This window comes from Triturus cristatus, chromosome 11, assembly GCF_964204655.1.
Source record: "Triturus cristatus chromosome 11, aTriCri1.1, whole genome shotgun sequence".
Lineage (NCBI taxonomy): Eukaryota > Metazoa > Chordata > Amphibia > Caudata > Salamandridae > Triturus > Triturus cristatus.
The window spans coordinates 1,105,666,397-1,105,690,639 of NC_140594.1; the positions used below are offsets into that span (position 1 = coordinate 1,105,666,397).

The window sequence follows — 24,243 nt, forward strand, 5'->3', positions numbered from 1 at the left end:
CGGCTAATTATGTACACCTGCCTGGGTGTGGCCACTTCCTGGTTGGGTGGGCTGTGGTTGCACAGGATTAGCTGTTTCGTCAAGTCATGTGATTTTATTTACCGATTCCGTACATACCGATTCGGTATTTTCCGATTCGGTAAATACCACCTCGGTATTTTCCGATTCGGTAAATACCACCTCGGTATTTACCGATTCGGTGAATTCCGATTCGTGATTACCGAATGTTACCGAATCGGTAACTGTTACCGAATTTTTACCTACATATAACTTACCGATTCTAATTTACCGATTCGGTACGGCTCGGTATTTAAGAAACGGTAAAATTTATTTACCTACATGAGGCCCTTAGAGTGTTACCATAGGTAGTATGTGGAAGTGCAGATAATCATTACCCTCTTCATTTTGACATCCGCATACTTTGGTCATCGACAAAGGACAGGTAACAACATTAAAATCACCTAGCCAAACAATATTCGAATAAAATTCTTCCCTATTGGCCATTTTGTCTAATTCTAGTTTTAATACTAAAACTCCATTATAGCGGGTGGAATTGAAAATATTATTATAGAAGTTAATCAAAAGCACATCCTGGGCCTCCCTATGCTGAAGCCATAATAACTGTGAATGATGCCCTATATTGGTGCCTCTTTTGACTTTCATCGGTAAGTTATTTTTTAATAAAATGAATAAACCTCCCTTTGCTCTTCCACGGGGGGAAGGGATTGCGGGCAGATTATATGCTACATAACCATCAAAATAGACATCTACGGTACTCCAGGTTTGCTGAAAACAAACTATATCAAATGAACTAACAAATTCCTTCCATCCTAACACACCAGACTTACTTGCAATGCCGGCTATGTTCCAACTAATGATTGAGTAACCATCATCCTGGTCTGTTCCCTGTTGTAATGCGGGTGGGATGGTTCCTTGGCGGGTAGGGTCACTAATGGGAGCTCCACCTAGTATCTTTGTACTGTCGTCTAATAGTGCACTACTAGAGGAATTTGCGATTAAACTGTGACCGTTACTCCAATCTATATTAACCCCTTTTTGGGAGGTTATTTGCTCTCCTTGAAATAAGGGTGTAATTTTATCACGGGCTACACATTTCGACTTGGAGAAGCCATCGGGGTCTTTGGTGGACCCCTTTACTGAGGGCAAATCTAAGTCCAAGGACCCAGGAACTCCCAACCCCCTTACATATATACTAGTTGGATCCAGTCAATCATTACAGTCTAGGGTACTGAGAGGTTGGAATCTATCATGTATGGGCAGACCAGGGTATTTCTGCGAATTAGATACTGAATTAGAACTACAAGCACTGGGGTTCCTGTCTCCAAACTGAGGGTGACTTAAATGTCTATAAAAAATTACCAAGAGGGTAGAGCGAGACACAGCGTTCGGTATGCGGACTTATAGCTACTCTCTCAAGGGACATTCGCGCCCAGGACGGGTTCTTAAAGTTAATAATGATACAGTCCCCATACAGAGTCTTTCTGGAGGGCCCTATCCAGTTCAACCTTCTAGTAAAAAGTACCTGGTCTGCCTGCCCCTCTGGGAAACCGCATTTTTGGTGCAACCAGTGCACCACCTTATTTTTTAGTGTATCATAGCTTTCTTTTTGTTGTGCCTCTAGTTGTGGAACATTAACCATAACTGCCACATATGGGCTACATTCTGGCGGTAGGTTAATAGAAGTAACTGATAGGCCCGTAGGCTCTTCCCTCCTTTCCAGATTATTACGAGTTGGGTGTTTATTATTTATTGCCTCTCCATTAATCTGTAGACCCATCCGCCTGTCCACTCTTGCTAAAGAATTATTGGCTGCCTTGGATGTAAGATTCATAGTCCCTGTATCACAGATCTTCCTAATGGGACTGTGAGCTGTAGCTATACCACTAGTGGATGGAATAGATATAACTTCATTTATTGGATTTAAATTACGCCCAACAGGGCAATCACTCGACGGTAACCTTACCGGTCCACAGATATCTTTAAGGATATTGCCAAGTTTGGTCACCTCCGCATTTAAGCTAATTATTTTATCAACTAGGGGTTTGATGGTTGATTCGATTTTTTGTGTTGGAGTGGATATAATAAAATTAGCTTGTTCATCTCGCAATAGATTTAAAACACTCTCTTTTACAGGTTCCTTACTCGTGTTGCGAGAAGTGGCCCCTTTATTTGGTGTACAACTATTCCTAGTCTTGGTTTGTTCTTTCGTGCAATTTCTTTTCCTTTTCAGGGCCGGGGATCCACTTGCAGAGGGTGATTGAGATGTCACAGTTTGCATCGGTAGGGCTTGGGGAAGAAAAGGAATCTCAGAATGCACTAGGGGGATGGGATCTTGAGCATTACCCGATGTGACATCTAACCCCAGGACGGATGGATTCACTTGACCATTAACAAATATTCGTCTATGGTTGGGCCATGGCTTTCCTTATTTATGAGGGTTTTCAAATGTTTACGCTTAGACATCCTATCCCAAAACACAGAACCTTATTATAGGTCACCCAGGACACAAGGCTACTAAGACCAGACGAACTGATGCTATGAGTATTGTTGCCAATAGCTACTATGACAGAACTATATAAATATCTGGTGTAGCTCGGATACTGTGGCTTAAATACTTTATATTAAAATGACCGCAAAAGTAATATCCCAGTAACCATGTAATATAATTGCTTACATTCTGCAACTAAACTAAAGACAGATAAAAACGAATTATAATAAAAATGTCAACAAAAAAAAAAAACTTCTTCTGTTCCACAAGGAACGAATCATTGACGGATGTCAATCTGAATCACTACGCCGCCGACTACTGAAGAAGCACTACACTCTAGACGAAATAGAGAAACTTTCTCGCATTAATGATCAAGCGGAAGAACACGCAAAGAAAATGGAAGCCAGCAAAACCGAAAAAAAGAACAAGCTCTGTGTGTGCAATCTCACACAGAACCAAGGCACCGTCCAGACCGTCACACCTCGGGAAGATTCGCAAGATCACCTCGTACGTAGTCACCCCGCCGAGGGACAAAGAACAGTCACTCCCGTAGGCACCCCTCACAGTTACCGGTGTGGCCAAGACTACCCGCACTCGGGTTAATGTCCAGCCATTGGTCAACAATGCCACCGATGGGGGGAGGAGCCTAGCGCGCAACCAAGATGGCCGCATAGGCTTACGGCTCTCGAGGGCCTCCGCAACCTCCCACGTCTATCCTGACTAAATCCTGGTAAATTTGACGGGCTTTTGCTGATGCATTCGCGCTGAGGTGCCACCCGTTTTCCAAATTCAGATCGGACGCCGGGAACCCGAATGGTTGCCCTCCGAAGATTGCAGCCTGCTATTGCCTAGGTCCCGATCTCGAGTTGGTGAGGTGCCCGGGTACGAAGTGAACAACAGCGGCCTGCTGGGCTTGACTTGCCGCGTACCCCGCACTTTCACTTTCATATTCAAGTCTGTTTTTTGAGATCGGCTGAGGGACCTCGGTGTTTTAGAGGAGAGCGGACGGCGGAGTGTCTGGCCTGATTTTTGGGCTATACACGGACTTCCTGCCTGCGATTGCAGTGTTCGACTGAATTAGCCAACTGGTCCCTGTCCCTGCCGCTGGCGGGTGCCAACCTTGGTGGCCTCCGGACGATGGCGGCGAGACTAGACGGAGACAAGTCGAAACCCAAGTCAACCCGGAGGGGATCCTATGTACAGGCCAACAACATGGATCGTTATGCGCAGCTAAAGGGATCCCCCAGTGGCTTGCATAAATCGCCTGAGAGGTCTAAAGAGGTTTCGGGCCCATCGTCAGAATTGACCCTGCAGGACGTTATAGGCGCCATTGAGGAGATGAAGGCTGCTGTGGGTCAGCGGTTTGATACCCTGGCACATAAATTGGACGCGGTCCTGATTGATGTGAATTTGGTCAGGGCAGACCTGTCCAAAACCAACGATCGGGTCGACTCCTTGTCTCAAGCGGCGTCGAGCCTAACTGTGGATGTGGCCGCCCTGCAGACGGAGGTCCGTAGGTTGCGGCTTGCCAGTGACCAGACGGATCGTCGACTTGAGGACTCTGAAAGCAGGGCTAGACGGAATAATGTTCGTATCATCGGAGTGCCGGAAAGATCGGAGGAATCTGCTGCTGATCTTTTTGTGGAGGATCTGGTGATCAATCGTCTCGCGCCCAAGGGATTGAGCAAGTTCTTTGCGGTGGAGCGGGCCCACAGGATTCCGGGTGGTGCCCCCAAAGTGGGTGCTCCTCCGCGGCCTATAATCGCCCGACTTTTTAACTTTCGGGCTAGAGATGCTATCCTTCAGGCGTCGAGGGTGGCAGGGCCGCTGAAGTTTGAGAATTCCAATGTCAGCTTTTATCCGGACTTCACGCAAGCGGTCCAGAAACAGCGGCTGGGATTTCTGGGTGTCAAACGGCGCTTGAGGGACATGGAGCTAAAATATGCGATGTTATTCCCGGCGAGGTTGCGGGTTGAGTTCCAGGGTCGTTCCCACTTTTTTGACTGGCCGGAGGCGGTTGGAGACTGGTTGGATGCCCTGCCGCGGGGACAGGATCGAGGCAGTCGGACGGCGGAGAACGGACGGGATGTGGTGGAGCGGGACTAGAACTTCGTTCCTGGCGATGGACTAGACTGGCGAGGTTTTGTACCTTGGCTCAATTGCACTCTAATCTGGCACATCATGCCCTTCAAATGCCTGGGGGTTGTGGGGAGCTTATTGGGGTCTTTTCCTCCTTCTGGGGTTCTTTTTGTGGTATATGTTAGGGCGACAGGCACACTGCAAGTTGGGGGGGCTGTTTGGGCTCAAGCAGGGGTGCAGGGAGGGGGGAGTTGTGGTTCTGGGATTGTGGGGGAGGGGGGTTGTTGGGGATGGTTGTTTTTTCGTTTTGCAAGGCAATGTGAAGTTTTCGGTTGACTTCTCCGGGTTGTGCGTATCATGTGCGGGAGTGGGATGGGGGGTAGGGGATTGAGAATCCTTTCGTGGAATGTGAATGGACTGGGGGACAGGATCAAGCGCGGGGTGGTGTTGCAGTTCTTGAAGCGGATCTCGCCCGACATTGTTTTCCTGCAGGAGACACATTTGATTGGGAACTCCTTCCAGGCCCTAAATAGGAGGGGCTATCGCCTTGCCGCTCACTCTGGTTTCACTTCTGGCTCTAGGGGAGTGGGCATTCTGGTTAGGGCCTCTCTCCCATTGGAAGTGGACAAGGTGCTTCACGATGATAGGGGGCGATATGTGGCACTGGTGGGGAGATGGGAGGGCAGGACTATGTCGCTCGTGGCTGTGTATGTACCTCCGGGGTTACTGACGGCTACATTTGCTGATTTGGGGCGTTTGGTCCTGGGACTCCCTGGGGGGGTTCTGGTGTTGGGTGGTGATTTTAATGCCGTTGTCTCCAGGTTGGAGGACCGTCACCCCCCCAGGGATCTCCCTAGGGCTCAGGCCTGGTTGGGGGGTTTTTTGGACACTTTGGGACTAGTAGATTGCTGGAGATTGATGCACCCGGGACAGGCGCAATATACCTTTCACTCGGGGGCCCATGGGAGTCTCTCGAGACTTGACTACATGCTTATGCCGGCGATCCAAGCTGGGATGATTGGGGAGGTGCGTCATTTAGCCCGAGGTATTTCTGACCATTCCCCTATATGGTTGCAGCTGAGGGTTGTCCCTGGGGCAGAGGGGAGAGTGGCACCCATTAGCACCTGGTATCTTCGTAACCCTAAGATCCGCGCGGAGCTGGTCAAGTCCACTGATCACTACTTTACTGATAACGTGGGGTCGGTGTCGTCGGCCGTCTCCCTATGGGAGGCTTATAAAGTGGTGGTCAGGGGGCAGGCCTTGTCCCTTATCTCCCATACTAAGAAGTGCGAGAGAGCAGAGGTGGTCCGCCTGGAAGCTGAAATAGCTGAAATGGAGGAGGACTTGGAGAGTGGAGTTACTGATGAGAAATTGCATGTTCTCAGCCTCAAACAGTCAGATTATAGAGCGCTAGTCACGGAAGCTGCTAAAGGGATGAGTAGAGAGCAGCAAGGGCGACTGTATGATGTGGGGGATAAGGCCGGAAAGCTGATCGCTTGGTTGGATAAGAAGGAGAGAGCTAGCAGGGTGGTGCCCGTCGTGGAGAGGAGGGATGGAGTGCGTGTGACTGACCCAGTTGAGATCGTTGACTGCTTCGCGGCTCATTTCCGCGGAGTATACTCTCCGGTCTCGGTGCGATCGGAGGAGGATTCCCATCGCTTGCTTAGAGACATTGCATTGCCAACCCTATCGGAGGCTGATGCTGTATTGATGGAGGCGAAGTTGTCGTCAGATGAGATCGCTTTGGCCACTCGCTCGATTGCATCGGGTAAAGCGGTGGGTCCTAATGGTCTTCCCATCGAACTCTATAAGTTGCGTCCCGATAAGATAGCGCCGTATCTTCGAGACATGTTTTTGGCGGCACGTGCGGCGGGCTTCCTCCCCCCTGACCAACGCCTCGCCAGCATAGTTGTGATACACAAAGAGGGGAAGCCGCTAGATCGCTGCGCCTCCTACAGGCCCATTTCGCTGTTGAACGCAGAACCCAAAATTCTGGCTAAGGTGTTGGCTAACCGACTGGTTCGGGTCGTGGGCGACTTGATTCATCAGGATCAGTCCGGTTTTATACCCCATCGGAATACCGCTCTAAATTTGAGGCGGTTGCACGGCGTGCTTGCTAGAGCGGAATTCATACGTGAGCCGGCCATCTTGGCATCTTTAGATGCTACTATGGCGTTCGACACTTTGGAGTGGCCATATATTTGGGCCGTGTTGGCGAAATTTGGGTTCGGCCCTGAGTTTATTGGTTAGGTAAAATTACTATACGCTGACCCACTGGCTCAGGTGGTGGTGAATGGTAGGGTGTCAGCTCCCTTCGCACTGGGGAGAGGTACGCGGCAGGGATGTCCGCTATCACCCCTTCTCTTTGCACTTTCTTTAGAGCCTCTCGCCGCCTGGTTGCGTTGGGAGCTGTCGTTGCGAGGCATTAGATGGACGCCGGAGTTCGAAGACCGTGTCTCCCTTTACGCGGAGGATATCCTTTTGTATCTCACGTCTCCCCGACGGTCGCTAATTGTATTGGTGGACGTACTGAATTCCTTTGGCCGCAACTCCGGCCTGGTCATCAACTGGGCCAAGTCGTGCGTCTACGTCCTCTCGGGGGATGCCCCCCTTCTGCCGCGGGATTGCCCAGTTCAGATTGCTACCCTGGGGTTCAAATATTTGGGAATCTTTATCTCACTGGATCCCGCGGTCCGCTATGAGCGAAACCTTCTACCTCCCCTCCAGCGATTGAAGGCCGACGTCACGAGATGGCGACGACTTCCGCTCTCGCCGCTCGGACGGGCGGCATTGTTTAAAATGATGTCGCTGCCTCGTTTTTTGTACGCTTTGCAAAATACTCTTGATGTCGTGCCGGCCCGTTATTTCCGGGAGGTGGAGGGTCTTCAGCGCCAACTGTTTTGGGACGGGCGGCCGCGGATTGCTCTCGCCAAGTTGACGCTCCCTTGGTATGATGGGGGGGTCGCCCTCCCCGATATTAAACGATACTATTGGGCGTCTCAGTTGGCGGCGGTGAACCACGGGATATATGGTCCTGCCTTAAACCCGGCCTTCGAGATGGATAAATTCCTGCTCCCGGGTAGGGCGCTGTACTCGGTGACCCCGGACACGTGGTTGACGGGACCCACGCGGGTGGCGGTACGTGTGTGGCACGCGGCGAATGCTGCGATGGGGTGGAGGGATCGCTTGACTCGGGCAACGCCGCTGTATGCCTCTGGGTGGTTGGGCTGTTTGTGGAGATCGAAAGGCTTTGAGAAATGGGATATGATTGGTATATGTAAGGTGGGTGATCTGTGGGCGAAGGGATCTTTCAAAACGTTCGAAATGCTCAAAATTGAATATAAATTAAACGATAGAGAGTACTTCCGGTATGCTCAAGTCTACCATGCGCTTTGTTCGGTTTTTCCGGACGCTGCTGCTATCCCCGAGTATTCTCCACTGGAGGATAGAGTGTTGGATGGCTACGTGCCCGACAGCACTATTTCCCTGATTTAAAAGAAACTCATTAATGATCGTGCGGACTTGCTGCTCCGTCTGAGGGAGGCGTGGACGGGCGATGGTTTGGAACTGGATGATGAGGACTGGGTATCGGCGGTGGCCTCCCCGAAAGAGGTGGCGATCCTGGCCCGCCTACGGTTTGTACAGCTGAAGATCCTTCATAGAGTGTATGTTACGGGGCCCGGTTTGCTGCGTATGGGTTATTCGATGGATGGATTGTGTAAGCGTGGATGTGGCCTGCCGGGCACTTTTCTTCATATCTTGTGGGAATGTTCGGAGGTTGTGCGATTCTGGAACGGTATCCACACCGTAATGGAGGAGGTCACTCACGTTGCCCTGTTGCCAGAGGCTAGGAGGTGTTTGTTGAATGTCTGGGAACCGAATGATTGTAATGCGGCACAGACGCAGTGGGTGACCTTGGGGTACATGGTGGCTAAGCGTAACATTGCACAGCTATGGGGCTCCCCGAGGCCGCCCACGATCGAGGTATGGAAGGAGAATATGGACTGGTGTATGTTTAGGGAAAAGACGGTGTGTGTGGCGAGAGGCAAGCCAGGGAAATGGACTAGGGTATGGGGTCCGTGGAATTTATATCGAGGACGTATCTGCACCCCGCCTCTGCCATTAGAGGTCGATATTGCTTTGACCCCCTAGCCACGCGTTCCGCGGGAGGGTGTGAGGTGTGTTCCATGCTTTGTTTTCCCATTGCCCCCCTCTACAGCTTCCAGACAAGAACTGCTTTGGACGTTGTATGTTATTCCCCGTCCTGGGAAGAGCACGCTGCTATTTCGGACTCTCATTGCCTTGAGTGTGTTTTATATTTAATAAAAAATGAAACTGTTGTTTTCAATTGCTCCTGGCCTACGGCCACGGCCTGTTATATGTGCTTACGAACTGCCGGGCGCTTTGCCTCTGGTTCATTTGATTGTGTGGCGTTACATTGCTGGCCCTCGGGCTCTATAGCGGCCGGCCCTGGTGGTTGTAGGCCCTTGTTTGTCTTTTATTGTGTGCTAACGGTTTCTAATAAAAAAAAATTAAAAAAAAAAAACAATGCCACCGATGTGGGAAAGACAACCACTTCGAAGCCGCTTGCCTAGCCAGGCCCACAGAGACGAGACAGACCAAGCAAAACACAGGAGCACGCCATCACGCAAGGGCTGTATAGGGACGGAAAGACCACTCAACAAGCTCATCAAAATCCAGTACACAGTCACACAGCTCATATCGATCTCAACGGTCAACATCCAGAGAATCATCCTCTCTTACACCCATTCCACAAGACAGCGATGAATACGTATGCATGGTGGCGGATCCAGATAGACTGAAGAAGTACCCACGACTACACATCCGAATAGGAAGTCATTCTGCCAAGTTTGTTCTCGATACAGGCGCATCACTCAACTACATTTGCGCCATTGAATACCAAATCATGAACCCGAAACCGAAATTAGAGCCAGCCGCAGGACGGGTCTACACATGGATGTCCAGAGAACCACTACCTTGTCTAGGACAATTTAGTACTACACTGACCTACAAGGACAGTAAAATTCAAGCACAAATTCACGTGATTGAAGGCCCTGAAGCAGCAGACTGTCTTCTCAGCCTGCCAACGGCAGAACACCTAAAGCTAGTCGAGATCCTATACAAGGTGGACGACTCGCCAGACATTGTCAACAAGTTCCCGAAGCTGTTCAATGGCTTAGGAAAGCTAGCTCATTTCAAGGTCAACCTGCACATCAATGAGCAAGTGACGCCAGTGGCACAGCATCACAGGAAAGTGCCATTTCACTTACAACAAGCGGTAGATGACAAACTCCAAGATCTACTAATGGTAGGCATCATAGAAAGATCAACGGGACCCACCCCGTGGGTGTCGCCAGTCGTGGTTGTGCCCAAGAAAGGCCAGGACAACAAAGTATGCCTGTGCGTAGACATGCGAGCCCCGAACACAGCCATCGAAAGAGAGAGACACCCAGGCCCGCACATCAGCGACATGATCACACGCTTAAACGGGGCGACAGTTTTCTCAAAATTAGACCTCAACAAGGGGTATCACCAGCTCGAACTGCATGAACGATGACGATACATCACCACCTTCACCACACACCAAGGAATTTTCAGGTATAAACGTCTCAATTTCGGGATCTCATCAGCTGCTGAGATTTTCCAGGAGGCTGTTCGGCGGGTCATACAAGACATTCCCAACGCTTTCAACTACAGCGACGACATCTTGGTGTTTGGAGAAACCCAGAAAGATCACGACAAAGCACTGGACAGAGTGTGCCACGCCCTTCTCAACGCAAACCTCACACTCAATCAGGACAAATGTGAGTTCCACAAGTCGACTCTCAAATTCTACGGACACATATTCTCAAAAGAGGGCATGAAACCTGACCCCGGAAAGGTGTCAGCCCTATCGGACACTCCGCAGCCGCAAGATGTCAGCGACATACGCTCGTTCTTGGGTATGGCCAGTTACTGTGCCCGCTACATCAAAGACTATGCCACCATCAGTTACCCGCTGAGGGAACTAACTCGACAAGGACAAATGTTTCAATGGTCGGCCACGTGTGATAGAGCTTACAACAAAATCAAGGCAGCGGTGAGCTCAGCCATCAACTTGGCGTATTTCAACCCCAAGCGAAAGACAGAAACCCTGTTGGGTTAGAAGCGATTCTAGCGCAATATGATGACGAAGTCGACCAATGCCACATTGTTGCATATGCCAGCCGCAGTCTTACCGACACCGAAAAGGCATACTCCCAGCCGGAAAAGGAAAGCCTGGCAGTAGTAGGAGCGTGTGACATTTTCACCTCTTCGTGTATGGCAAGCACTTCACACTCATCACCGACCACCAAGCGCTGATAACCATTTTTGGGAACCCCAGGGCGAAGATGCCACCACGAATAGAACGATGGGGCATCCGCCTGCAAGACTACACGTACACCATTATTCACAAACCGGGGAAGGCGGAGAATCTGGCAGTCTACATCGTACGACATCCTCAAGCTCTGACACAAGCGCGACACTCTGTAGCGGAAGAATATCTCCACTTCGTCATTGATCGAGCGTGCCCACCGGCTGTTCCATTAGAAGCCATCATTGACGCATCAACAAATGATGTCACTATCCAAAACATCATGCATCGTGTTCGCACAGACTCCTGGCAGCACATAGAAGAACCGAAGATGAGTGACACCATCAACACACAGGAACTCATGGCATTCAAACACTTCAAAGACGAACTCTCCATCAGTGACAATGGACTACTACTAAGAGGTCGGAGAATCGTCATTCCTAGCCAGCTGGGAATTGTAAATTTAACACATGAAGGACATCAAGGGGTGGTAGCCACGAAGAAAGTGCTGCAAGAGCATGTCTGGTTCCCCTCCCTTGATCAAATGGTGGAGACCACACTACAAGACTGCCCACACTGTCAACTGGTAGGGCGAGAAGAACCACACGCTCCCCTACAGATGTTGGACCTACCAGATAGTGTCTGGCAATATGTGGCCATCGACTTCTTTGGCCCGCTGAAGTCGGGAAAGTACATCCTCGTCATCATGAATGAATATTCCCGATTCCCCATCGCTCACCAGATATCCTCCACTAAAGCGACCACTGTCATACTGGTGATTGATGAAGCATTTGCCACATGGGGAATCCCCACGGTGGTGAAGTCTGACAATGGACCACCTTTTAATGGACAAGAATTTGCAGAATTCGCCAGACACCTAAACTTCAAGCATCGGGAAATTACTCTCCTGTGGCCCCAGGCAAATGGAATGGTGGAGCGATTTATGGCCACCATCAAAAAGACAGTCCAACAAGCTGAGCTAACCCACCGTGATATTCAACCAGCACTAAATGAAGTACTGCAGGCATACAGGACCACGCCACACAGCACCACAAACCAATGTCCTGCCACTCTGATGCTCGGCCGGACCCCTCACACCCGGATACCAACCACAGATGCCGTCACGCAGTCCAGAATCACAACTTCAGACCACAAGACCTTGGTCGAATTGGATCGGACCAAGAAGCCGAAAATGAAGGAATATGCCGACCACCGCAGACACGCCAAGACATCTGATATCCAAGAAGGAGACTGGGTGCTGGTGAGACGAGAAAGGAAATCCAACGCAGATAGCCGTTACCATGATCACCCGCTACAAGTAACAAGAAGGAAAGGAACTATGATTACAGCTGAGTCTGGAAGCAAAAGAACGACCAGAAACGTGTTGCACTTCAAAGGATGCAATCCGACAACTTATACTAGGACTCGGAAACCTGACTGGGACACGGATGTGTCAAGTCAAGAAGAGAACAATCACGAGGAACCCATACGGGCATCGGAGACCCGTGATCTGAGAAGAGAATATCCTCACAGTCAATTACGACCCAGCCGACCGCGACGGGATATTCGAATGCCCATCCGACTCACTGAAGAACTCTGAGAGAGACAGTGAACATTTAAAATACAAAAGGGGGAGTCAGGTGTAGCTGGGGTGTGGAAGGGGAGGAGCCGCGGGGGAACGCGGCAGTCATAAAACGTATGCGAGGAGAAGAATAAAGAGGCATTTACTCCCGCATCCTGTGTCCACGTGTATTTGCTTTCTTTGCGGGATGGAACACACAAGCGGTGCAAACACAACCATAGTTTTATGAAAGAGCATCTCCCTGCTCCAAAACGTTTGCACCTGAGTGATAAGGGCCCCCCCCCTCAGGAACTGCTCATCTACACAGCCGTAACCGAAGCAATTGAGCTTGAAGGAGGACAGCAGCCTCAAAGCCACAACTTCAGTTAGTGCCAGCAACTGCATGGGGCGGGTCCACACATTTGATCTTTCATACCAGGCCTGGGAGCACGCGGACTAGTCACTGAACCAGAGCTCAGAGCTATTCCCTGACGTTCTCAATCATGCTAATATGATAATGGCACCCACGCTTCACAGAAGGCAGGCTAACATGGGGACATAAGGAATCTGAATACAATCGCTTGGGCAGGTGACTGCGATTCTCTCCTCCGAGCACAGAGATGGGTTGGGGAGATATAGGACAGGTTAGATTGCCTGGTCAGGTGCAAGTATCGCCAGTTGCTCCATAGGGAAGGTGAAAGATCCGGGAAGTTATTGGCTTGGTTACGGGAGCATCGTTCCCCCGCTTATACTCATACTAAAGGGCCCAAACGGAACCATGGCCACCACACCGGCGGATGTCAATTCTGTGCTGTTCAATCATCTAACCAAGATATACCATGAGGTCCCAGAGTCCGTACCCTCTAATGGGGGGGGGGGGGGGGGGGTAGTACCTGTTATGTGTCCCCCCTCCTTCGCCTCACTGAGGAACAGAGGGAGGGACTAGAGGCAGCACTCCAGGTGGAGGAATTACAGGAGGCGCTACAAAGCATAGCCTGCAGTAAATCAACAGGCTCGGATGGAATCCCGATGGAATTCTACCAGACATGCTGATTTGCTACTCCCACGCCTGTTGGAGACAGGAGGCAAAATAGGTGGGAAATTTGCAGCAATCTGTGTGGGAGGCGCGGATAGTCATGCTCCCTAAGCCTGGCAGAGACACAAACGACCCGGGCTCGTACAGACCCTTGTCAATGTTGGAAGTGGATACTAAATTACTTGCTAAAGTCTTGGCCATGAGACGGGGCAGGGTGGTAACCTGCCTGGTGCACAAAGACCAATGTGGTTTCATACCGGGGAGAGGAACGCATATGACTATACGACGGTTGTACCATGTCTTAAACTCAGCAGCCAATAGTGAACTCCAGGCCGGGTAGTCTCCCTAGATATTGAAAAAGCTTTCGATACGTTGCGGTGGGAATATCTATGGGAAGTGCTGAGGAGAATGCGATTCGGAGGGGAAGATATGGCCTGGGTCAGGCTACTCTATCATCAGCCGAAAACTTGAGGGCGGAACAGAGGTCTGGTATCAGAGGCGATACAAATTGGGAGGGGTACACGGCAGGGATGCCCATTATCCCCACTACTTTTCGCAATGAAACCTCTGGCAATTCGGCTTCGGGGGGACATGGCCCCGTGGGGCAGAATAGTTATATACATTTGTCAGCCGGAAGAGGCGATCGCAGTGCTCTCGAGATTACTGACAGCCTTCGTTTCAGCGTCCGGCCTGCATATTAATCATCAGAAACCTGTACTATTCCCACTGGCTGCCCTTGCGTGCCGTGAAACACAGGACCTCCCCGAGGTGGGATTTGGTTGGAAAAGTGGCCATTTTAGATACCTAGGCATACAGGTAGCCCACCAGCCGGAATCTCAATAAACATTAAACATGGGTAAAGTCCTAACGGGCCTAAAATAGTCAATTCAATTCTGGAACAAGCTCCCCCTCTCGGTAATAGGTAGGGTAGCTGTGGCAAAAATGGTGATGCTGCCTCGTTGCCTGTACATATTGCAGAACTCCTTTTGTAGCATACCGAAATCCACATTTGATACCCAGAACAGTCTCCTAATCTCACTGGTGTGGGCCAGAGGACAAAACAGAGTAAAATTGGAGATGCTTAAATTAGACATGGATTCCGGGGGTTTGGGTCTCCCACATTTTAGACTATTATATAGCGGGGTCACTGCAATTTGCAGTCCAGTGGTGCATGGACGAGCGCACGGAGGAGAAGGAGATACTGGGGGAGTGGCGTAGCGGGTCAAAACTGCCAAGATATCTTATGATGCATTCAGGGGCCCCCAGGGACTGCCCACATAGAATACGACGGGTGGCAGAGGTCTGGTAACAGGCAGTCACCCTGGTCCTCTGCAGGGCTCCCTACACTCGGCCGCTACCACTCAAATGGCTACAGGGATTTAAAGAAATTCAGACAGCATCATGAAATGGTAAGAGGGATGCGTGACGGTCAAACACATGTACCTAAATGGGACCTTCCTTACATTTGATGAGGCAAAAGAATGGTTCCAAATCCCAGAAGGACACTTTTTGCACAAATCCAAAGTCTCGCGCACAGTCCGTGAGATATGGACCTCGATCCCGGAGAAACCGCAGGAGTCCCGCCCGCCCGGTGTTAACACTGCTGGACCTGGGGTCCAGCAGTGGGTTTATCTCCCGCATTTACAAGGCCCTGGAAGAGGATTGTGCGATTGACTTGTCTGTAGCCAGAGGAAGATGGGAGGCGGACTTACCGTCCCCACTAACAGACAGAGTAGAGGAGGGCATTGGCACAGGTGGCAGAGGTAGCCAGTAATGCCAGGCTCAAACTCACCCAATTCTATTATCACATATCTGACCCCCCAGCGATTGGTGTGGTTCACCCCAGGCAATCCTCAGCCTGCCCACAATGGAGTACTGACCCGCTACATTCCTTCACATGACCTGGAGTTGCTTACGCTTGCAAAAATATTGGTGTCAGGTGACACAGATTCTCCGCACCACAACAGCAGTGCGAATGGAGGTTTTCATTAAACAGTGCCTATTGGGTGTCCTGCCAATCCCAAAAAAGGGGACGCGGATATGGCACAAGTTTGCGCTTCTGGGCTTGGTTCTGGCAAAACGTAGGATTGCAATACACTGGATCCTCTCCACTACCTCCATGTTGGATCAGTGGAGGGAGGACATGGGGGAGTGGGACGTGGCCAAAGAGTGTCACCTCAAGGCTGTGAGAGTGGATGAGAATACAGCGAGGGACCTAACGGAGTGGGGACAAATGTTGGAAGAAATGTCGCTGACAGCAGACCAGAATGAAAGTGAGGTTGAACCCACACTAACCCAGAATCACACCCCACCGGCACCCAACATAAAAAATGGGATTGGCCCTCTCACCCAAACGTAAAGCATGATACACCAATCTCCCTGAAGGTCAGACCCTAGATACATTTTATACTCATCACACATGGGTTGGGCGATGCCCCCAGTCGCTGCCATAGGTTTCTCTTGTTTATTAGTTTACTTAGAGTCTTATTTACATTCTTTTTTCTCTAATCTATAATACTGATGAGCATTGCTATGTACAGTGATCCGCTGGGTAAGTGAAGGTTGAGTAACACCGTCAAGGCCTACGATAAGCTTTAAAAATTTACCAATGCAAGCGATAAGCTAACACTCTGAGGATGTGGAAAGTAATAATTGGTGCTATATGGTATAGCAATGATGTGTTACAACATATATATGACGGATCTACAATGTGATACTGTGCAATGTCATTAATAAAGACAAGTTAAAAAAAAAATCTCGTCAATAATGCCATCGTTGACAGATGTTTGTCTGTCGTTGATGATTCTTTACAAAGGGGGGCCCACAACCTGCTGTTTACGGAATCCCCCCACACCCACATTTTTCTTCATTTTCTTTTTAAACAGATGTACCTTTATGTGATTTCCTTCAATCCTTTGAAGCCATACTAGTAGTCTAGCTTTTCTGACCGTGAGTGTCTTTGAAAAGAAAGTGTGACAGGAGGGTGACACATCTTGAACTGCTTAGGTGTATGGGAATGGTGCTGACAATAAATATTCTCCTTGTGGGGATATTCAGAAAAAAGCCTTAGCTTCCCACAGCATCCACAAGGTCTGAAGGGACTTTTTTAAAAACATTTTTTCTGCCATGATTCCAGTCAGGAAAAGTCACGCAGAGGCAAGGCAGGTTCATGTAGCAGAAAGTAATGGTCCGTATGTGTTGAAAAATTCAAAAACAGGTTTCTCCATGGAAGAAAGGCGCAGAGCTGAGGGAACTCCCTTCACATGACTTGTGGTAAGAAATCTGAGGTACGGTGGTGACAGGAAGAGTGATGATTTTGAAGAGCCACGGTCTACAGGTAAGTAATTTGTTTCTTATCAGGAATCTGATTGGCTAAGTGCTCCGATTTTCGCTTTTGTGGATAGGCAAACAAGGTGGCCTATGCAGCCTTTTAAAGCCTAGCATTGGTACTGCATTATAATTATGATACCTTGTGACTCCCGCCTCAATAACGTGGATGATTCAGTCATGTGAATCTGTGAAAGATCCAATGCTGGAGAACATTGGTTCCTAGCAAAGTTACCAATTAAATGACAACACATGACGTAAAACAATTTTTTCATAGAATCAACCACAAATGCACATTGACTTCAGCAAATAATACTTTTCTTTATTATATCTTTTCATATCATGAAACTATTGTATATTATGTATATGTACAATAAACCCATGTTCAGTGCTCATGTGATCACACAGTGATTAACAGAGAATGAAAACATAGAAGTGTGGATGATACAAAGAAAAGGCAATGGCGCGATAGTAAACTCAGTTTGCTGTTTTGTCGCAGCATAAGTTTGATGCAATAACTGGCTGTAAATTCACTTCACAGTAAATAGTATTTGTATAGTATGTGTATTTGTATACTAGAGGGCCTGTTTCAAACATAGGTATTAATAACAGGAGATCGTTCACACAAACTTTTTTGTGCCCATTATGAATGTGTTATTACCACATTTTCCCAGTTTTGCACTCACTGCTACTATCAGCTTTAGTGAACGTAAAACAAGCGTGATCACTTTTTCAATTCAACTCCTTATTAGTGCAGTGCTGAAAAGGGATCCCAAAAACACACCGTAGCCCATTGCTACTGCTGCAGGACCGCTGAAGGGCAACAGAAGCAGGGACTTCAGTGTTACCTGACAGTTTCCGTGTGAAGCAAGACCATGTGAAAGTGAAGCGTAAACATTAGTTCCACTAAGCAGCCATGTAATAAACTGGCTGAATATATTTTAATCCGCTCAAAGACATCTTACCAAAATGATCACACCTTCTTCAGACCAAACTTCTGAAAGGGGCCTCTCATCGATCTATAAAAGATGATCAGATCCCACATAGTCCTACTATCTGAAGGACCCAGTGATTGACAGGTGCAGGGTGATCTGATCATAGGATGGTCAGATATTCTCGGCTGAAGATATGATAGACCATTTTCAGTGCACAAGGACATCAGATGTCCTCCAATTTAAACTCTGAGAGGGCTTTAATTTGATAAGCAGTAAGCGATCATAACCCTCTTTCCCGATAAGGTTCTTAGACTGATATGCACAAGAGTGAATTGAATCCTTCAATTGTGTATACTGATCGGGACCGTTGACTGATGAGCACTGGGTGAATTTCCTCAAACCTGGGGTGCAAAAGCCTTTTCATTGGTATACAAATGTTGATCAACAACCCTCAGTCACTAACCCTAGAAGGCCCTCTGTACCAAAATACTCTCTCTATGTAATACTGCACCCTATAGTTCTATCTCAATGTATCGAATACAAAAATATTGACTCGCAACAATACAGACTACAAGATACCCACAGACACAATACCATCAAGGAAAGCATACACATGGTGATGCACTGCAATAGTTAATACTGTGAGCAAAAGGCCCCCAGCAAGTGCTGGAGGAAGGGCACAGTGGTACTTACCTGGTTGCTCATTGGCTTCCGAGGCAAGTATGCAAATGACGGGGTGAAGTCAGGTTTTCTGCTCATTGTTGCTATTCTGTCAGAATTTAGGGGTCAGGAAAAGGCAATTTGTGTGACTGCACCTGGCGAGTACATGAATTTTGAAATTAATAACCACTGTCTTATAAAATGTCAGACTAACAAATGTCAATGCTACAAATCTAGACCATGGTAGAATGTTATGTTAGTTTCAGTAAGACAAATGGTTAGATCTGCATTTCTTGCTGCATCAAACTACACCAAGACAAGAGGCACTGCGCAGCAATTACATAGGTAGTTATTGAAGCAAAAAATGTTTATAAAGTAGATTATACAAATAGCATAACCAGAAGTATCACCATTGTGGGCTTTCATGATGTACCTCAGCGGCATTGAACACAATCACATAGACTAGAGGATAAGCGAGAACCGACATTGTTTTTGATGCAATGGCTGTATGATGCTGTGTACTGTGTTTTTATGGGCAGACACACAAAAACATATTTATCAACAAATGGATTGTTGAGAGAGAATGAATGAATGAGCTTATATAGCTCACGCAGCTACTTAGACAGTGTCCTGGCGCTGATCAAACAGGTAAGCTCTCAAAAACAACTTCAATGTGACCTAAACAGATGAGTCCGTAACCTCTCATGGAAGTATCCTTCATTCTGCGTGTCTCTGAGATGAGAAGGTAAGGTTTCCATGCTTTCGTGGCCAGAACCGTAAAAGAGGACCCCCTCTCCTAACTCGCTTAAAGTGAGTGACCACCATCAGCCGAGAGAACTCATTGGGCAGTATTGCCGCACCCTTGCAGACAAATACTGTGGACCTTCACCATAAAACCCCTGATGTGCTAGAACAAGGGTCTTAAAACAAAATGTTCTTTTTGACTGGCAACCAGTGTAACTCTTTTAAATATGAGCAAATGGCGTGAAAGTTGAAATAATAGATGGGCCGCTACGTTCTGCACGACTTGCAGATGCTGAAGAAGTTGATCAGGATAGCCCAGATAGCACACATTGGTGTAATAAGGACGTGAGATGACCACACGAGTAAGGCGCTCAAATCGAGTGTTTTGGATATTTTGACGTGCATCAGTAGTGGGGCAATCAACATTCAGGTACATAGCATTAGCCCTTAAGGGAACGCTCAGTTATCCCTGACTGACTCAGAACCCCAGGGTGAGGCCTCAAAATGTGCATTCGAAGTCAAGCACCAATGAGTGAACGTCATCAACCAAAGAACAATGTTTCTACAACTATCACAACAAAATCTGTTTTACTTCAATATCCGTACCATTTTCGGCAAGCCAGTGACCTCTCTTCCTAATCCCGACTGGCCATGGACCCAGAGACCGCTGACTCTCCCTGGACCCAGAGACCGCCAACTGGCCATGGAACCAGAGACCGCTGGCTGGCCCTGGACCCAGAGACCGCTGGCTGGCCCTGGACCCAGAGACCGCTGGCTGGCCCTGGACCCAGAGACCATTGGCTGGCCCTGGACCCAGAGACAGCTGACTGTCCCTGGACCCAGAGACAGCTGACTGTCCCTGGACCCAGAGACCGCTGGCTGGCCCTGGACCCAGAGACCGTTGGCTGGCCCTGGACCGAGAGACCGCTGGCTTGCCCTGGACCCATATACAGCTAGCTGGCCCTGAACTCAAAGACCGCTGGCTGACTGGCCCTGGACCCAGAGACCGCTGGCTGGTCCTGGACCCAGAGACATTTGGCTGGCACTGGACCCATACACCGCTAGCTGGCCCTGGACCCATATACAGCTAGCTGGCCCTGAACTCAAAGACCGCTGGCTGACAGGCCCTGGACCCAGAGACCGCTGGCTGGCCCTGGACCCAGAGACCGCTGACAGGCTCTGGACCTAGAGACCGCTGGCTGGCCCTGGACCCAGAGACCGCTGGCTGGCCCTGGACCCAGAGACCATTAGCTGGCCGTGGACCCAGAGACCGCTGACTGACCCCGGACCCAGAGACCGCTGACTAGCTGCGACCCAGAGACCGCTGACTGGCCCTGGACCCAGACACGGCTGACTGGCCCTCGACTCAGAGACCACCGACAGCTGACATCATCAAACAATCTATACTGTCTTTTTTTTTATTTCGAAATGCTAGCCTGGGCTACAAGGACTTTTTTCCCTCTGCACTTTAAGGTTTGAGGTCATTAAAAAAAGGACTACATCACACTTAGTGGATACTCACAAGGTGTAAGAGCAAACTGCTCAAGTTCATCTATGGTATGAGATGCTCAGTTAATTGTAACTGCATTTATATAGCGCTAACTACCTGTGACGAGGTGTCGAATCGCTTTTCAGCAAGTAGTACGCTACTCCAGATCCCAAAAAGGATTGGGACAAAAATGTTTTTAAAAAAGGGTCTGCGAAAGTGCCTGAATAAGAAGATAGAATGTGAGGAGCTACCCCTGGACATGATCACACTAGACATAAGGATCAAAGTCCATATGTGTTGTGAGAGTGCGCGTTATTTTGAAAACCACTATTTTTGTCACTCATTTCTCTGCATTTTCTTGCCCATCTTCTTCGGCCTCAAAAACCAGGTGATTTTAAACAACATTCGTTTCTCAATGCCTGGGAAATCTGTTTATTATACACTGCCTGTTCACCCCTAGACATCCATGCATGACCACCCCCAACCTCTTGCTGTCCCCCCTGCAGTGTTCACTCACTGCCTGCTCTCCTGTGCCCGGGCAGCTTGGTTTTGTGTTCTGTGAGGTATCTGCCTCTCACACTCTACCTGGCAAATCTAGCAGGATTGGCTTGCCTTGCCTTACCAATGCTGCCTGCGGTTCAGACAGACATGTTTGGCTTCCATTAGGTGGCTGTGAGCCGGTCTTCCTCGACTTAACAGATGTACGCACATACACTCACCCACAACATAACAACTTCACACACATTCACTCACACACATTTCATTCAAATTGTTGGTTCACCTCATGTTTTATAGCCAGAAACCCTGGACCAGAGCTGCCCCTTCTGGGACTACGTTAGACACCCCCTGTTCACAATAAACCTTCAAAAGTCAGAAAAAGTAAGATACATACACACAATGAAATGCAAAAATAACAGTTGATGGACAGAATGCAGAACAATGTCATACATTCACCCCAGTACAGAGATCTGGGCCTAAATCAGCCAAATGCAAATCAGTCTTGATCCTGTGCCTCATGGGTACAGTCCAGCCCGAACTGCCAAGCCAGGTCCTCCCTGGACTGGAAACAAGCATCCTAGGACCGGTTTCGGGGTTTCACCCCTTTTCAGCCAGGATAGCTTGATTCCAGTGGCATGGAGAGCACGGGACCCACGTCTGGGCATACCCTTCCCACTCGGGGTGACAAATGCAAAAATAACAGTTGATGGACAGAATGCAGAACAATGTCATACATTCACCCCAGTGGCAGTTCGGGCTGGACTGTTCCCATGAGGCACAGGGTCAGACTGATTTGCATATGGCCATGTCTGAACTGGGGTGGCAGAGTGGGCTAAAGAACGGTGATGGATTAAACCCAGATCAGTTGACTGGGGGTGAGTGCTTGCATTGTTCAACACTCCGTCCATCATTTCCTTTGGTTTTTACACACAATGAAAGGCACACAAACACGAGACAAGGTTGCAGATTACAAAGCTGAAGACGGAGCTAATGTTTCAATGGACAACTGAACTGAATATATTCAAACAGTGATTTAACAGTCAGGGGGCTATAATGCCACAGCTTTGTCGGTACACGGACATCATAATATCAAATGCTGGCCCTCAAAGTACTCGCTGCCCCAAGGAGGTCTGTTGGTGCTATTTCCAGACCTTTTGTTAAGTAAAAGAATACACCCCACAACTGCAGACTCAGCATGTCCTCCGAAGCTCATGGCCGCATAATGACTCCATCTCAAAGTTATGTGGAAAAAGTGGAGCACGCATTTTACTTAAACCAGATTAATCCTACGTTTTGGCTGATTACGTGAAATTTGCCATATGGGCACAGGTGGCTTGATTCACCAGCAGGAATGGACATCAGCAGTTCAAAGCCTCGGAAAACGAGCTGGAAAACCACTGTTTATTGTGGCTTTCCAGCTCCTTTTCCCTTCCACCGTGTGATCAGTGGCGGCTGGTGGATTTTGAAAGTGGTGCGCGAAAAAGTTGTACCCTAATCTAATGTGCGAGCGAAGCGAGAGAGCCCGAACTGCAAAAGGAGGGTGCGGGGAAGAAAATTTTGAAAAAAGTGGATTTAAATGGTGGGTTTTACACCACATATTTACTGCAAATTGTTGAAAAAAGGGGATCCAAATATAGCATTTTAGAGCTATACAATAAACACACACAGTGTGTGAGGCCTGTTGTTTCTACCATGCCTACATACACACACACAGTGTATTTTGTATACGGAGGCATGGTGCAAACAAAAGACCGGGGACACTCGTTTTAATTAAAACGAGTGTCCCTGGCCTTTCATTTCTACACACACACAGGGTTTTAAGTGGGCCAGGTCTTGCCGGTGCTCAGCAACGCCAGTTCTTAAAAGCAGGTGCCGAGGTGGGTCTATATGGGGCTCTCTTTTTTTACCCTCAGGGTTGGGGAAAAAAACGAAACTCTGCAATAGTAGCACCGGTCATTGCATTTGATGTGACTTGAAAGAGGCTCTTTTTTCCATATTATATGGCACAAACTTAGAGCGCTTTACATGAACACCAGTTACATTACACAAGCACATAATCATGTTTTTGAATCACCGGATGTTGAGCTGACGTCAGGCTTGAACCTGCTTTCTCAGCTTGGAAAGTCTGCCATTCTCGCTCCAAAAAACTGCAGCATTTTCATTATTATATACAATGAAAACATAGGTGGTTCTGAACCACCTATCTTTTCATCGTATATAATAATGAAAATGTGGCAGTTTGTTCTATTTATCTTATGCAACTTACAACCATTGACAAAGCCAATAGTCCTGGCTGGTTGTAGGTTTAATGTCACTCGTATTATATATCTGGAGTCAATGACAGAAGGAGCACAATACCAGTGGGGCAGCACTCTATGCTAAGTACAGATTTTTCGCTTAACAGTGTTAAGCCACGCTCATAATTACATCGAACGCCCCTACGACAGTAGTTCAATAATATACCCTCCTCCCGTTTTCCTTGTCAACCCACAGCAGTGAACAGAAGAAAAAGCAAACACATTAAGCCGCATCCTGTAAATGCCTGTATCAAGTTGAATGACTGTTTGCGGATCCCCAGTGTTAATGGCACCCCGAGAGTGCGCCAAGTGTAGGCCTTCCAGGAACTCAGGCATCACATGTAACCTTCCGCTGTGCCTTTGGTGCAGAAACGGATTCTTTCATGGTCAGTGGGGTTTGGGGCTAAAAAGAGAGAGTCACTGGTCTGGACTGAGAGGCTGAGTGTTCACGTTAAATAAGCATATATATTCATGTCCTGGGGACGGCGGTTTAAGAATTAATGTGTTGATCGTGGTTAGTCTATTTTTAACTAACCAATTAATGCCGCTGCGTATGCATCAGTCATGGAAGTAAGATAATCTCGCACAGTATGATAATCATTTCCCTGTCAGACTCTTCTAACTCATAGCCCACACACCTGAAAGAATATCTCTTATTGTCAGTACCAGCCGCCACTTACAAAGCAGATCACTGCAAACTAATGCAAGCGCTGCTTGTATACCAGAAACAGGCTGAGCAGACATCCTACACCA

At 48.4% G+C, this 24,243-nt stretch overlaps 1 protein-coding gene across 11 annotated transcripts in view; it reads right to left on the bottom strand.

The window, feature by feature from the left end:
* LOC146786085 (eukaryotic translation initiation factor 4 gamma 1-like) overlaps positions 1 to 24,243 on the bottom strand; it is a 68,960-nt gene that overhangs the window by 31,105 nt on the left and 13,612 nt on the right. For all 11 annotated transcript variants that reach the window (XR_014970847.1, XR_014970846.1, XM_085635551.1 and 8 more), the window contains exon 2: positions 18,496 to 18,617. Coding sequence is in view for 9 of the 11 variants with exons in the window: in XM_085635551.1 (XP_085491677.1) it covers positions 18,496 to 18,561 (66 nt within the window). In the remaining 2 variants the exon portion in view is untranslated. The remainder of the gene's footprint in view (positions 1 to 18,495; positions 18,618 to 24,243) is intronic.